The 16525-nt window shown below is 44.4% G+C and overlaps 2 protein-coding genes and 1 long non-coding RNA gene across 3 annotated transcripts; all 3 read right to left on the bottom strand.

Moving 5' to 3' along the window:
• Positions 1–2427: 2427 nt before the first annotated feature.
• LOC108957725 lies at positions 2428–3816 on the bottom strand. Its single transcript, XR_001984718.2, has 2 exons — positions 3547–3816; positions 2428–3023 (listed from the first exon to the last, which is right to left on the bottom strand). It is a non-coding gene; the product is annotated as an uncharacterized LOC108957725 (long non-coding RNA).
• Positions 3817–9151: 5335 nt separating this feature from the next.
• LOC104432850 (elongation factor 1-alpha) lies at positions 9152–12498 on the bottom strand. The gene is made up of 3 exons (XM_010045409.3): positions 12242–12498; positions 10594–11079; positions 9152–10502 (listed from the first exon to the last, which is right to left on the bottom strand). The coding sequence occupies exons 2-3, from the start codon at positions 11053–11055 to the stop codon at positions 9615–9617; spliced, it is 1350 nt and encodes a 449-aa protein (XP_010043711.2). The 5' UTR covers positions 11056–11079; positions 12242–12498; the 3' UTR covers positions 9152–9614.
• Positions 12499–14050: 1552 nt separating this feature from the next.
• LOC104435371 (vicilin-like seed storage protein At2g28490) lies at positions 14051–15794 on the bottom strand. Its single transcript, XM_010048130.1, has 5 exons — positions 15578–15794; positions 15307–15497; positions 15143–15223; positions 14620–15036; positions 14051–14482 (listed from the first exon to the last, which is right to left on the bottom strand). Exons 1-5 carry the CDS (start codon positions 15792–15794, stop codon positions 14051–14053), a joined length of 1338 nt encoding a protein of 445 aa, XP_010046432.1.
• Between the last annotated feature and the right edge of the window lie 731 nt (positions 15795–16525).

The raw sequence follows: 16525 nt of genomic DNA, 5'->3' as shown, positions 1-16525 counted from the left end.
AAAGAGATTCTTTAACCAGAAAGAATTCAGTTCATATGTAGGGTACCTATCCAGAAGTTTTGGCATCTCCATCTTGGATTGAATCCAATTTTTTCTATTATTTTCGTATCTGTAATAGTACGAAACGAAGGCCCGGCTCCTAGTTGTTCAAGAATACCTTAGATTTGTGCCAAGGTTTAAGGTAAAAATGAAATAGGATCTTTATTTGAATACCGTCTGTCAACCAATTTTTTGCAGATTACCTGCACCTGGACAGAAAATACCCTATAAAGCTTTACTGTTCCCTGGGATTGGCTTTGGGCCTTTCCTGCGCAGCTTAGGTGAGGAACTTATCATGAATCCATTGATTTCTGCCGCTTTCGTTATTTCTGCCGCTATCGGGCTTTGCGATACTTCTTGATACTGTATTTGAAAAGGCGAGAAGTAGCATCCTCCCAGTTGTTCTTGTACCCTAGTCGAAACTTTTTGCGGTTGGCATGTCTAACCCTATTTGAAAGAGTAAGGGGCCTTGCGGGAGCAATTCCATAGCTACCTGAACACAGACCTTTCTCGATTCCGTGCACAACTAGCAAAAAGAGCCGCCAAATGTTTTGCATTAGTCTTTCTCCCTCTTTCGCATATCTTCACTACTGTTGGATAGCGAGTCAGTAGTTCTTGCATAGATTCCAGAAAGATGGATAAATATACATAGGGCGTTGATATGACTATGATGGAATCATCATTCGGTTCTGTATATTAAATCCCCCGAAACAAGAGTGGTCAACCTTTTTTCCATTGTTGGGTTATTTCAAAATTTTCAAAATCCCTTTTCTTTTTCTTTTTTTGTAATGTCTGTGCTTCCAGAACTCCTGTGATTATGAGTAATTCAAGGGTCCTGAGTCTCCTGACTTGTTAACTCCTTGGGCTCATTTTTGGGCCACTGGTTTGCAGAGGAGGAGGATTTAAATAGAGGTGGGCTGGACTTTGATATTATAAGCCCGGCAAGGCAAGTTCAATGCATCTCGTCCTCCCCCAACTCCAAATTGCAAAAGCTCGATGGGTTAATTATTTTTTCTTTCTGTTAGTTTTCCACTTTCGATTTTATTTTAATTCGTGGAATACAAATTTTGCATTGTAAGCGCATCTATTGGGCGAATTTATAACGTGTTGTATTATATGTGAATCTATTTGTTACCACCGAATCTACCAATTTAATATGTATTTATCGCCATTATTAGTTCGTACTAGAATATGGAGGATTGAGAGACTAGGCCTTGCTCTTTAGGGTGAATTTTTTCATCAGTGAATAGAATGGAGCTGCTGGCCGTGATGTTCCCTGCAATTGTCCACTCTCTAGGCTTCATCTTTCTAGTGAAATGTTATGAGTAGTTTCGGACGATCTCATGAGTAAAGAATTCCAATGTTCCTTCTCCTAAGATGAACCTTGAACCACCAAAGCCTTTCGGACTCAGCTTGGCTCGGTTGCCCTATGCAATCAACGCTTCAAAAGGCGAAACTCTCGTTGTAGTTTGGCAACTTGAGGGACGGACGCCAATTGTTGTCCAAAAGCGAAGACTCCGAAGTGGGTGAACAGTAGGCAAACATGCGAGACTCTAACAACACGCACCCGCTGTTATATTTTACATATCGCATCAAGTATGTTTCAACCTATTTCCACCTCCATACCCATAATGAATAATGTGATAGAGTATTTAGGAAGAATGATGTGTTGCAATATCTTATGTTGTGCTTGACATGTGCTCGACACTAAGGTATCGTTGTAATCGATATTAATTTTGCTAAAACTCGCCATTTTACATTCATTACATTTTGCTTTAGATGCTTTAGACGTTTCTATGTATTAAAAAAAAAGTCAGTTCCATTATTGTAACGTATTTTGAGATTCAATTCAATTCTCAATTCTCAATTTATGAATTTGACATTTTGGATTAAGGTTTGTACTTCAATCGAACAGTTATTGCTCCAATTCTTTCGTAATTTATTACAAACGAGAGTGTTAGTACTACGTGGATGAAAATGCAACTTGCTGTATAGAAACATTCTCAATCTACGGCCAACCAAAGGCGAAGATGTTAAACATGCGGAAAGTTGTTGCTTGTTGAAGTTCTCAAAGACGACCAAGTCATATCTCGTCTCTTTTCCCTTTCTTTTTTTCACTGGCTTTTCTAGGTCACAAGTCATTATCCATATCGATGTCATGAAGTAGATGTCATCGAATTATTGACTAAATACTTTTCTTCCTTTCTTCCTTTTTTTTTTTTTATATTAATGGGCATTCGGAATTCTCTACTCTCGAGATCTTAAATTCAAACTTACAAATCTGAATGCATTAGGTCAATATTGAGGAGTCAAGCTTAAAATCACTCGAAAAAGCAGACCAATTGAGGCATGCGAAAGCCAACCAGAAGCCATCCAATGACTAAGACAAACAAAAAGAGAGAATCCATACAAATTAACAAAGGAGAGACATAGTACACTACCAATGGCTGGAGCCAGTTCTTGCAAGTTGATGAACCTGTCGACCTCGAGTCCAACCAATAACCGAATTTTTTAAAGACCACATGAAACAGGTGGAGAGCGGGTCGCACACGTTAGCCGGCGTAAGGAACTTAATCGGATTATATCCGACAAACGAAGAAAAATTTCTTAACCGATCCGGTCGCATGTAAGTTCGGAGCACCTGGATCTTTCGTGTCGATCGGTCCCGGTGGGAGTCGCACGAACTAAGGAAAGGAATGTGTTGGGCTCAGATGAGCCGATGCACCCGAGAACGACTCCAAATGGACATCCTACATGCTTCGCCGGCGCGCCTTGGCCCTTCGCGACGGCTTCATTCGGGATGCCGTTATGCCCAAAAATTGCAGAAATCATCTCCTCGTCGGCCCTCCTGGCGGATCCGCCGTCGCATGGAATGCCCAAAAGAGCTCTCGACAGAAAGAGAAAATCATCACGAATCTGGGCAGCATTTCCTCAGACTCAACTCGAGGCAGAAGGCCAGCTTTTGAAAGCCGACCACTGTTCACCTGAAACCGAGAAACGAAAGATTAATGAACACCACTGACCTTCGACTAGCTGTCGTGTCTCTGCGTTGCCATTTGCCTTGAAACCGAGCTCGTCGCTGCGTATTCCGGACAAGACATGCAAAACGAAGGTTTGCTACACAGGAGAAATGGTGCCGGCGGCCTGATCTCGTTGGCGCGAGAGTACCACATGGAGCAACTCCGTCGACAGAACAAACCCACGTTGAGTTTTCGAGAGAAACCCGTTCTGATATGGAAACTCTCCTTTGTAAACATGACAAATCTGTCCGAACCGGACGCACACGTACATCGTATAATTAAGGTTACATTTGACCGGGTGGGTTGACAGACCTGACTCATAGGGCAACTGCAAGGGAGAGAACCTATGGCATTTTCGAACGCAGGATTCGCTATAGTGAAACCCTAGGAGATCTGCCAAGGGTGTCTACAGTTTGTAAAACTGACAAATCCCCACGGTTTGTTCTGAAACGAACACCGGGAGGAACTCCATGTAATACCCACTCACCAAAATGCAGAGGACAACCAAGGCCGACGGCGTCATCACTCCTGCGTAGCGAACCTCGGCCATGCTTCTTCGAGGTAGAAGGCAGCTTGACTCAGGAGAGAGAGAGAGAGAAAGAGAAGAGAGAGAGAGAGAGAGAGAGAGAGGGTGGAGCTTTGGGCCTGACTCTCCTGCAACTCTGGGATCGTTCGCCTATATAGAGGGAACCCATGTCCCCGGATTGATTGATGCTGGTTTTGATTTCTTGCTGGGTGGATTTACATGTGGCTGGGATTTCCTCATACCTTAATCTGCTTCCCGTCACTGATGTCACGGTCCTTGCGTCAGCCGACTTTAGCTTAATGAAATAGGCAAGGAGCTTTGATGTGGATGTTTATGCATTGTTATCCACATGCACGCGGCCGGCATGTCCACATATCTTATGTAGTTCGCCCTACACATAGGATGGTATCATTTTCCTAGAAGGAAAAATAATGTAATATATGCTACTTTAGGTTGCGAGAACTTATCTACCGTTAAGTTAAGCCGTCCCATGAGTATGGCAACAGTTTGGTAAGGCACTTTGGATTTGACTTGAGTACTTCATTGCTCCAGTTAAGTACTTGATTGAACCCGATTCATCTTTGGCAGGTTTGACAATTTTGATTGGCTCTAGGATTCAAGTGCTTTTGGTTAATCTTGCATGATCTAATAGCTGTCTTTAGCGCTTGGCACTAGACATTTATGAACAAAAGAGATGATTACAGTGAAAGTTAAAAGTTATGTTGGATTGTTTTTCAGGAGTAATGAGGATCCTAATATATATGAGTCACAATCTAAAAGCACTGACTAAAATCAAACTCAAAAGAGGGTACTTTTTGTTGAGGAGAACCGGGATAACAATTCACTAAGAACTAAACTAATCTAGGATCAATATCTCTCCCAAAATTAAACCAACTGAAAATCAACTCAACCCTAGTAACAACCATCAATATATAATGCCAAAATAATGAGAAAAAAAAAATACTAACAACACAAGATTTAACACAAATACCTAACGAGGGAAAAATCAAAGGTTGTCCAAAAATTTTCACTAATTACTAAGCATAGTAAAATACACAATGTAGCATTCTCTAATCACACACTAGAAGCATCAACAATACAACCATATTTTCACATCATAAAGATGGATTAACATGTACAAAGCAAGAAAACTTTAATTACAATTAGAAAATTTAGAAAATGTTCTCAATAAACGAAATTGATTAATAACATATTTAAATTTGGGCTAATCCCGTCAATATTTAGCTTTCCAAAATGGATATCGCAAAGATTTCCCCTTTCCTTCTTCTCCTTCGCTCGCTCTCGGCGCACTCTCTCTCCTCTGCTCTGTCGGCCTAAGGGCACGCACCAAGCCGCCCCCTCCTCCTTTCATAATGCTTTTTTGACTTTTCTTCTTTCGTTTTATTGTTTTCCTTCTTGCTCTACTGTAAGCTGGCCCACAAGTGGCGGGCCGATTTCGAACGAGAGAAACGAGGCTTTTAGCTTGAAAGGATAGCATGCCCTTGACATGATCGATGCTTCGAGAAATTGATGGGGGGTCTTCAAATTGGTCTCCTGTAGACTACTAGTCTACTTGTCGTTTGTACCCAGAACAGTCAAAAGTCGTATATCATAGCATTTTTCATTGATTAAAGTGAAAGACGACAAAGGCACACCACCGCTCCTCGGTGGAACCCCTTACCAGAAAACCTTAAACGCGGAAAAATCTGGGGAATGATCAGGGGCAGCGGGGCACGTTCTCGGCATAATCCGCACGTAAGTGATGCTTTCCTTGTCTTGGTCATACAGCTTCGTGGAATAGCGATGCTCGACCGAATTTTTAATGTCGAAAACGCATGCCCCACCACGTACACCGCCTCTGGCGTGAATGATTAAAGAAAGCTCGACATGTTGGAACGCTTCAACGCGTTGACTTTTCATACGCATTGAATCGACGACATTTCAAAGAAAACATTTAATTCACATCAGAATCTGATTAGACCCTTCTCTCCCTATCAATTTTTCGAATCAGAGGAAGCAGCACCCCGCGGTATGTGTTGCAAAGACTGGGAAAATTCAAATGAAAGGAGCACACGAATAAGTTGCCGGCGTTTCTTGCGCATTCTAATGCAAACTTTTAAGAATGACCTTCCCGACAGCGAAAGCACATAGAACAGCTGTGCGCCCGATAGCATCGAAGCATTGAACCCGGGAACTTCCCTTTAACAGATGAGGCCATTTGTCGGGTCCTTATCGCGGGACCTGATGCTATGCTCCCAGCTCATCCCTACCTTGAATGCGTCAGTGCAGTCGGCCATTGATTTAGATGTTGCTAGGGCTCCAAAAACACCATGTCGTGACAAAGTGACCGGAGGGAGAGCAGCTCGGCTTTTCTTACCTGGACCTCACAAAAGTGCATGATTGAGCACATGGCTGCTAAGGCACAACCCGGAAGGATGGGAAATTACAAAGATGGCTGTCAGAAAAGACTCCCGAGGGAGAAATTTCAATATCGACGAGTTTGAGTATCGATGTTTTCACTTTATCCGTGCATGTCTACATCACCTGGCACCTGTGCATATGAACATCGTCGGCAGGGGACCCGAAACGTCTACCCCATCGATGCAGACTCTTCGGTTAAGTTTCTAATTATGCTATATGCCCAATGGGAATGAAGAGTGGCATACAATTATGGATACAATAATCATAACCATATGTTACTACCGGCACGCAAGTGTTACGGTCCGTGAATCATTCTGTACTCGTGACACTTGTGAACGGTACTTGGATTATCAAGCGAAAAGTGATGAAGCAAAGGGGACAAACATAACTAGTCCGTGAGAGTGGTGTCAAGACGATTGATGCTAGAGGTTCTAAAATAAAATGATTTATCACTTAGAGCTCTGAAAGCGGGGTTGGCATGCACAAACTGGTCAGAAACTGATGCCGCTCTCCTAATGAAGTCAAGACAGGCCGAAACCAGTTGTTAAGCCTAAAGAGATCTGCTATCTCACTTGATGAACTAGACGCCTGAGCGAAGCTGGGTGTGGTACGATCTCGTATAAAGAAGCTATTCATCGTATTGTTCACTGAAACGATTATAGAAGGAAGGCTAGCCTGACGAGTTCTGCTCGTCGAGCATCACATGGGTCATTTCACGGCCAAGGGAATTGTCAACCCGTGACATATGGTATAAGAGCAAGAATCCCTCAAGTAAGTGAGTGAGTCGAAGAATTGGACTTCGCGCTCCGTTGAATTGAGAAGTACTAGCGATATACTCGATCCTACGAGAGCGGAGAGTGAATCGCGGGGGCAAAAGGTGCTCAGACAAAGCACGGCTCTGTAAAGCTCCTAGGATGACAATGGAGGTACTAGGAAGAGTCGATTTCTCGCTGAGCGAACAAAGAGTTAAAGAAGAACCGAATCATTGCTGAATAGGGATAATGTTCCTGGATCAATCAGTGAATTCGAAAAAGAGGTCTACCGCCACGTTTTTAACAAGGAAAGAACCTCCATTTAGTTGGTTGGGGCCAAGATTCTTAGTAGGCAAAAATGGTGCTACCAAAAAAGGCGGTTGGCAAAAAATGCCACACTTGCCAAAGAAAATGCAGTTGACTGAGAAAGGCCCGAATAGCTGAGATCAAAAGAGAGTATCGGCGGAGCAAAACCTGTTTTGTTGAATTGAATTTGGTGTATCATAAGGGATTGGCCTTTTCTATGGATTCTTACGTATTGGATCAAAAACAATTTTTGAATGAGGTATTCAGATGAATCAAAAAAGAAATCTTTATTGGCTCTACCTCATTTTTTTTTTTTTTTGAAGAGAATGAATCTTTTTATCAAAAGATCAGTCAGGACGGTCGGTGCTAGAATTTCTAGGATAGAAACTTAGGAGCTCTAGAGGCGGGCTTAGTCTCCCATGCACAAACTGGTCGAGAGCTGATACTGCTCTCCTGATAAAAGTAGGGTTGGCCTCCCATGCATAAATTGGTCAAAAACCGATGCCACTCTCCTAATGAGGTCAAGGCAAACCGAAACTAGTTGTTAAGTCTAAAGAGATCTGCTATCTCACTTGATGGACTAAACGCCTGAGCGAAACTAACTGTGGTACGATCTCGTATAAAGAAGCTATTCATCGTATTGTTCACTAAAACAATTATAGGAGGAAGGCATTATAGAAGGAAGGCTAGCCTGACAAGTTCTACTCGTCAAGCACCGCATGGGTCGTTCCACGACCAAGGGAATTGTCAACCCGTGACATATGGTATAAGAGCAAGAATCCCTCCAGTAAGTGAGTGAGTTGGAGAATTGGACTTCGCGCTCCGTTGAATTGAGAAGTACTAGCGATATACTCGATCCTACGAGAGCGGAGAGTGAATCACCGGGGCAAAAGGTGCTCGGACAAAGCACGACCCTGTAAAGCTCCTAGGATGACAATGGAGGTACTAGGAAAAGTCGATTTCTCGATAAGCGAACAAAGAGTTAAAAAAGAACCGAATCCTTGCTAAATAGGGATAATGTTCATGGATTAATCGGTGAATTCGAAGAAGAGGTCTACCGCCATGTTTTTAACAAAGAAAGAACCTGCATTTAGTTGGTTGGAGCCAAGATTCTTAGTAGGCAAAAATGGTGCTGCCAAAAAAGGCGGCTGGCAAAAAATGCCACACTTGCCAAAGAAAATGCAGTTGAATGAGAAAGGCCCGAATAGCTAAGATCAAAAGACAGTATCAGTGGAGCAAAACCTGTTTTGTTGAGCTGGATTTGGTGTATCATAAGGGATTGGCCTTTTATTCTTACGTATTAGATCAAAAACAATTCTTGAATGAGGTATTCAGATGAATCGAAAAAGAAATCTTTATTGGTTTTACCTCTTTTTTTTTTTTTTTTTTTTTTGAAGAGAATGAATCTTTTTTTCAAAAGATCGTCGGGACGGTTGGTGCTAAAATTTTTAGGATAGAAACTTAGGAGCTCTGGAGGCGAGCTTAGTCTCCCATGTACAAATTGGTCGGGAGCGATACCGCTCTCTTGATGAGGTTAGGGCATACCGAAACCAATTGTTGAGCTTAAAGAAATCTAATATCTCATTTGATTGGTACAATCTCATACAAATAAGTTATTTACCGTATTGTTCGTTGAAACAGTTATAAAAGAAAGGCTGGCTTGACAAATTTCGCTCACTAGGCACCGCACGAGTTGTTCCGCGGCCAAGGGAACTGTTGGCCCGTGACACAAGGATTTGGTGCAACACCATTTGCTCACACTAATTCGGAATTAAGTAGGTATAGATGGAATTGTCGTCCATCGTTTCTTTTGGTGTTGATCTGGACCAGTTTCCAAAGCTTGCAACCGTGCTTTGAATATTGAAGTATGAACAATAGATGGCAATGTACGAGGCTGAACAATGGATGTATAAGACTTCTGTGACCTTCTCGGGTGACGAAACCCAAATAAAATAAGCCGCGCAGCCATCGGCACAGGACTGATGGTGGGTGGAGATTTAGCTGGTTTGACCACTTTCTAGAGATGCCTGCTCCAATGATCTCACGGCTTTAACTCTCATCCAGAGACCATCTGAAAAGAACGTCTCTTGGTGAAATACAGCTTCCATTAGGTAACACTTTTCACTTGCTTGGCTCACAGCATGTTCCAGCTACTAAAAGCTATCAAATCACCTAAGCAATTCAACCGATGGATAAAGTTGTAGATAATGGACACGTATAAAGTATGCGACATTAACAACAAAGGGACGTACAACGAAGGGAGTTCAATACAAGGACAAGGCCTCAAAACTTTTAAGCCGCCTTGGAAGTCCAACGCACCTCGACCGGCCAATCGATTCACATGCTAATTACTCAGATTATCAACAGTCTCCACCATCGCCTGTCGAGCACCCAGTGCTGCGAACTTCTGTGGCTTGAATGTTTGTAGAGAACACTATAAGACGCGGTATAAAGCAAGTAATGACCCAACAAGAACGCAAATTTTTTAAAAAGACTGCCTTTAGGAATGAAAGTTCCATCTGCTATAGAACCAATATGAGCCTGCACAGTTCATTTTCCACCCTTCTTGGCAGCAGACTTGGTCACCTTGGCTCCACTTGGGTCCTTCTTCTCAACACTCTTGATGACTCCAACAGCCACAGTCTGACGCATGTCCCTAACAGCAAAACGGCCCAGTGGAGGGTACTCAGAGAAAGTCTCCACAACCATAGGCTTAGTGGGAATCATCTTCACAAAACCTGCATCACCATTCTTCAAGAACTTGGGTTCCTTCTCAAGCTCCTTACCAGAACGCCTGTCTATCTTAGTCAAGATCTCAGAAAATTTGACGGCAATGTGAGAAGTGTGGCAGTCGAGGACGGGGGCATATCCATTACCAATTTGACCTGGATGATTCATGATGATGACCTGAGAGGTGAAAGTAGCAGCCTCCTTGGCAGGATCATCCTTCGAGTTAGAAGCGACATAACCACGCTTCAGATCCTTCACGGCAACATTCTTGACATTGAAACCAACATTGTCACCAGGCAAAGCCTCCTGGAGGGCTTCATGGTGCATCTCTACAGACTTAATTTCAGTTGTCAATCCAGAAGGGCCAAATGTGACAACCATACCAGGCTTGAGGATCCCAGTCTCAACACGTCCCACGGGGACGGTTCCAATACCACCAATCTTGTAGACGTCTTGTAAGGGAAGGCGGAGTGGCTTGTCTGTGGGCCTCTTGGGCTCTAGGATCAGGTCAAGGGCCTCGAGGAGTGTAGGGCCCTTATACCAGTCAAGGTTTGTGGACCTCTCAATCATGTTGTCACCCTCAAAGCCCGAAATGGGGACAAATGGAATCTTATCAGGGTTATAACCCACCTTCTTCAGGTAGGAAGAAACTTCCTTAATGATTTCATCGTACCTTGCCTTGGAATACTTAGGGGTAGTGGCATCCATCTAGACAATAATTAAAGAAGAAACAGAGGTTACTGTCATTGAACAGCAAAAACTTTCATGTTTAACTAGCCGTAGATTGCCGGAGATTTACCTTGTTGCAGCAACAGATCATCTGCTTGACACCAAGAGTGAAAGCGAGCAAAGCATGCTCCCTAGTCTGCCCATCCTTAGAGATACCAGCTTCAAAACCACCAGTTGTAGAGTCAATGATCAGAACAGCACAGTCAGCCTGTGAGGTACCAGTGATCATATTCTTGATGAAGTCACGGTGACCGGGAGCGTCAATGACAGTACAGTAGTACTTGGTGGTTTCAAACTTCCACAAGGCAATGTCAATAGTAATACCACGTTCACGTTCTGCCTTGAGCTTGTCCAACACCCAAGCATACTTGAAAGACCTCTTGTTCATCTCCGCAGCTTCCTTCTCAAACCTCTCAATAACACGCTTGTCAATTCCTCCAAGCTTATAGATCAAGTGTCCAGTGGTGGTCGACTTCCCAGAGTCAACATGGCCAATGACCACAATGTTGATGTGAACCTTCTCCTTACCCATAGTGAAACTTTAATGAATTAACAGCTGGGAAAAGGAGAGAGTCGCTTGTTAACGAAAAGGAATAACACACACCAGCCATCAACCATCAAAAATCATTTAACGCAGTAAAAGGAAAACAGAGATCATGATTGATTAAGTGTGAGACGGGATGAAAATAGACGGACAGTCTCAAAACACAATCTTAGTGTCATGAGAAGCATCGGCATTAGAACTTATCATGCCTGACAAATTCTGACAAGGCCAAACTATTTTTCCACAAATACACAAGTTAACTATTCATTTCCTCAAAAAGGGAGGAAGGAACCAAATCAAAACCAAGGTCAAGATATGCCAAGCCAAGCCAACAAAATGGATATGAATATCTACTCTAGGTTCGAAGAGAAAGAATGGAGCACAGTCTTATGCCGGATAAAAATTAACAAAATCAAGCTTGCAACAGATAAAATTCAACCATCTGTGGGTAGCTGCGTTGGTTGAGAGTCCCTCCCTCATCACATAGGTCGAGAGTTCGACCCCCGCGGTTGCTAGCGATTTAAGTGGGGGCCTGGTAGTGGGTTGTTGGGCTAGTCTCCTCTGAGGTATAGGAGCCCGGCCCTTAGGAGCCGTTCGGGCAATGGGGTCCATGGTGGAGTCCTCAGTTACCAAAAAAAAAAAAAAAATAGAAAATTCATGGCAAGCATACACCAACAAGCACGCTCATTCATTCACAGGGCAATATAGCTGCTCTTTGATCAACACTAGCCGGATGAGCATCGGCAAAACAATAGTTCTCCCCATCACCAAGCGAAAGCAAATTGGGGAACACTAGATCAAGCGTACGAACTTGAATACTTGAAAATGACTATACACCAGCAATACTCACGCACAGAGCAACCCCATCCGATTCAGCACACAAGCTGACCAAGAATTCTGGCACTCAACTATGACGACCCACCATTGGAGTGTACACATCGATTCACTCTACTCACCAGCCATTACACTCCAAAGCCATCACAAACAAGACGCTCTGTACAATCACGCGCTAAAAAGAAACGAACGGAAAGCGAGATCTAAGCAGCGCCTCATCAATTCGGTTCAAGCAAACGAAAATGGAACTACAAAGTATAAATGATCAAACAACAACGAAAGCCGCGCGGCAATGAAAACAGAGCAAAAGAGCTGATCGAGGACGGGACTCGGGACTCGCCTCAAAGAACGAGAGGGCCCTCGGGATTCGCCGAGGCCGCGACGTGAGACGGGAGAGGGCGAAGAGATGACGACGCTGCTGGGGAGGAAGGGTTTAGGGTTTCTGCCCCCACCGCCGGGGAACTTCCTCGTGTTTTATAGAAGAAGCGGGGACGAGCGCCTCGCAAGTGCGGGCCTTCGCTCGAAATCGGCGGAACCGGCGGACCCCGATCGCCCTCAACGTGAGCCCAGCAGACGAGGGGTCGGTACACTGCCCCCTGTGGACCCCTGCCTTCGATCTTTCCCTCTTTGAATTTTCGAACTTCTTTTTTTTTAAATTCTCCATCTCTTTAATTTGTTTATTATTAGTTTTTTTTTTAATTCATTGACATCACGTCACAAAACAACGTGATTTCTTTGTCCGATAATTTTAAAAAATAGTAAAAGTTACCAAAAATCTCAAATTACACCCATTATAATACATTTATCTCGAACATTTTTTCATGATGTCGAAAATCTTAAACTTTTTTTTGTATCACAAAAAAAGTTTAAAATAATTATATCATGGTAGGTGGAATTTGGGATTTTTTGTTACTTTTTTTTTTAAGAATTACTTAAAAGAGCCATGTGGAAATGAAAAAATTGTTAAAGATCCCACGGAAGATTTTAGTTTGCTTTAAATCGGTTTAGTTAACAAAACGGCGCAATCGAAGTAATGGGGATTACGTAATGGCATAATAGTACTAAAAGTCAAATTTTCCGTACATTATTTTGGAAAATGATACATCGTTTATAAAGGCACGCGATCTATTCTCACAAAGTGTTACTATTATTTAACGTGATCAACAACGGTCCCTAATATTCCAAGCCAAAATCTATCACGTGACACTTTTATTATTGTACAACTTATCACTAGTTTAAGTGTGCTCGAGGTAATCACAGACCCTTCTTACATGTGAAAGGGGAGGTAGAGATTTGAATCATCACATTCTCAGGGTTGAGATGGAGATGATTTAATTTCAGATGTGGGATACAACTCTTACGTTTTGCAATAAGATGGGCAAGAGTTCAAGAGTGAGAATTAGAATGGGAATAAATTATAATTGACAAAAAAAGTGTGCTTAAGACCGATCGTTGTAAATTCTTTTTAATATCAAACCGCGTTTTGCTGAAGAAGTCGAGTATTTACATAGTTTTCTTTGCCAAAATAACAGGCATGCCACTAAATTACCATAGTTGGTCCGTATTCAGCATCAGTTTCCATGCGCATGCTCAATTATTTTTCATTTTGCAACATCATAATTAATTAATCATAAAACTAGTAACTTTAACTCGATGGAGAAATAAAATATTTTAAAACTATATGCTTTTCTTTTTTACCATTTTACAAAATTTCTTATGTAGAAAACAACCCATGAACGGATGTTTTGCTATTCTTTCGAAAACTAAAAGCAAAATCCAATCAAATTTTGGAAGAGGGAAATGAGACGAGGATTATTCGGAGAATCATGAATATAAAGAAAGTACGTGGTTACTTAATGAAAAGGTAATTAGTATCATTTGTTAGGCGATTATAAAAAAAAAAAAAAAAAAAAGACGGAATATATAGTTATAAATACTTGGAAAAAAAGAAGTCAATTTGACCAAAATGGAAAAAGGAACAGCAAAGGAAAAGAACTGCTCGAATTCATTCAAAAAGCTCTGCAACATCAACAAAACAAAAATTAAATTGAAGGAAAACTTCACTGGACAATCCCCTCCCCCCGCCCCCGATTTGGTCTCTTCCGCCAATCCCTTCTTATTCACCGGAGATAAAACCTCAAGCAAAAACTCAGAAGTCCGCAACCAGATCTCCGCCGTCGAAGCCCTGATCGGGACCGCCCGCCGCCGCCTCCGGCGAGGGCAGTATCACGGACTCCCTCTGCGCGCGGAGCAGCTCCGCCAACCTCTTGTCGCTCACGCCGAACGACCTGGCGAGCTCCGGCCCGCCCATGGCCCGGAGCACCGAGTTCCTGCCCGCCAGGAACTGCGGCCTGTTCCTGCGGGCCGAGGTCGTGAACCCGAAGAACTCGAGGGACCCGCTGTTGGAGGAGATTTGGCAGAAGGGGAAGTACCTCGGGATCCAGAACACGTCGCCTTCTCTCACCCGCGCGTTCATCGCCGACGACCCGTTCGGGTACCCGATCTGGATCGTGCCGGAGCCGCTCAGGACGATGCCGTACTCGGTCGCGGTCGGATTCACGTGCGGCGCCATCATGGAGCCCTGCGGAAATTCGATTCCGTGACCAAGATAAACAGACTGTAAGCTACGAAGATTAATGAAAAACTTGGACGAATCTGGATACAATTCATTCGATATCAAACTTCCTTTTAGACCTTCTCTCATGTTCACGTACTCACCGGGGATAAATTAACGAGATAGATGCCGATTCCGGAGTGCCGGAGAGGCTTGTAATCGTACTCGTCGAGCGCAACGCTCCATCCGTAATCGTTCCTGAAATCGGGGCTCCGGTCGTAGAGATTGCACGAGTCCGGCGCGTGGCGATGTCCCCATTCGTCCCTGCTCTCCGGCCTCCTCCTGCGTCCCAACACTGACTCCAGCAACTTCCTCCACGACCACTCGATCTGCTCGTCCTCGTCCTCGTCCTCGTCCTCGTCCCCGTACTCCCGGACCGCTTTCCGGAGATGCCTCAGCCTGTCTTGCTCATCCAACTCCATGAACTTGGACCATGCGCTCGGTCGGCGCGAATCGCTCATGTGCACGATCGGACCTTCTATTTCCCGGGACAAAATCTCCTGCACTTCTCCACTAGAAACCTGAAACGGCCACCACATTCGCAATGGATGTTGCATCGTATCACAGAAAAACGTCAGAAAAGTTCGAGCATTTTCTTTAACAGGATTTGCGTAATTGTCTGCTCACATTAAACGCGGTGGCCAGCGTCTCCGGATCGAATCCAGTGAGTATTGATGCAGGGTTCGGCCCTCCGCCGAGGAAGAAAGACTGTCGAGTCGCGACAACATGTTAGAAAACGCTAGCCAAACCACATTCTTTCGATCTCTGGGAACGACTTTTGGACAGATTACCTGGAAATTCCTCGTCGGCAAGTCCTCCTCAGACGTGTCGATCTCAATGCTGCAAATGACGCGGAGCTTCCGGCTCTCCCCAGTGTTCACCAGGTAGAAGGCGGAACCGGCGGGAATCCTGTACACGTCCCCCTTTCGCAGGCTTCTCTCGACGGGTTCGTTTCTGTATATTGTCCCGAGCCTTGCTTCTCCTGCAAGCAATCAAACCAAGTTTTTCGAATCATGCCCGTTGCAGTCCGAAGCAAGAGCCGATAATACACTCGAGACTTACCTTTTCGGACGAAGAGGACTAAGCCGGAATCAGTATACTGAGGGATGAAGAGAGTGCTGGGTTCCATGTTGATGAAGCCGATGCGGGTCGACCTCTCGGCGCTCCTCTGGCTTCGGAAGCTCCTCAGGACCCTCATCTCGCCGGCGTCCGTGTGCACCACCCGCTTCCAGTCCCGCAGCAGGAACGCCTTCTCTCCTCTGTGGTGCCTATCTTCCATCTCTTCCCCCTCTCCCCTCCAGTCTCCTCCTCCTCCTCCTCCTCCTCCTTCCTCCTCCTCGCCATGGTGGTGGTGGTGAGCAGCCGTGCTCGCCAGGCCGTAGCACAGCACGGCGAGCAGGAGCAAAAGGGTCGCTTTAGTTCCCATTGCCGAGTCGCTCTGTGCACGCACTTTGGTCAGTCTATATCGCTCGCTCCCGCACCAGTTCGCTCTGCGGTTTTCTTGCTGTGTGGCGAGCTGGGAGCGCGTATATATGATGGGGGAGGGGAGAGCGAGAGGATCGAGGGTTCGGCGACGTGGGAGTTTGTTGATTTGCTGGCCGGCTTCCGGGGGAGACACGTCGGTCGTCTGGCGAGAAATATGCGACGATCGGTTTCTGACGTGGACGAAGTCTTCGCTCTCCATGCCTCCACGCGCGGCGTCAGTTTCCTCCTCCATACTTCGTGCCGCTGCTCCCTTCTCTCTTCTTCGCCGCTCGGCTTATCAGTGGACGGCGGGCCTCAGAGAATTGGGCCTACGAATCCGATTTATAATTCAGAATAATTTATTGAGTTCTTGATGCGTGAAGATGGGCCTGAACGGCCCTGTCAAAGCACTAGGTCCATCATCGATTCCACCCGCCCTACGCACGTATGCTCCAGGAAAATTAGGAGAGGAGATTCTCTAGAACAAATACCGGATTTAGCTTCTATTGTTGTAATTTTCTAATTGCGCCGTAGTCTTATAAGTTG

Source organism: Eucalyptus grandis, chromosome 2 (assembly GCF_016545825.1).
Source record: "Eucalyptus grandis isolate ANBG69807.140 chromosome 2, ASM1654582v1, whole genome shotgun sequence".
Classification (NCBI taxonomy): Eukaryota; Viridiplantae; Streptophyta; class Magnoliopsida; order Myrtales; family Myrtaceae; genus Eucalyptus; species Eucalyptus grandis.
This window is presented reverse-complemented; position numbering and strand designations above follow the sequence as displayed.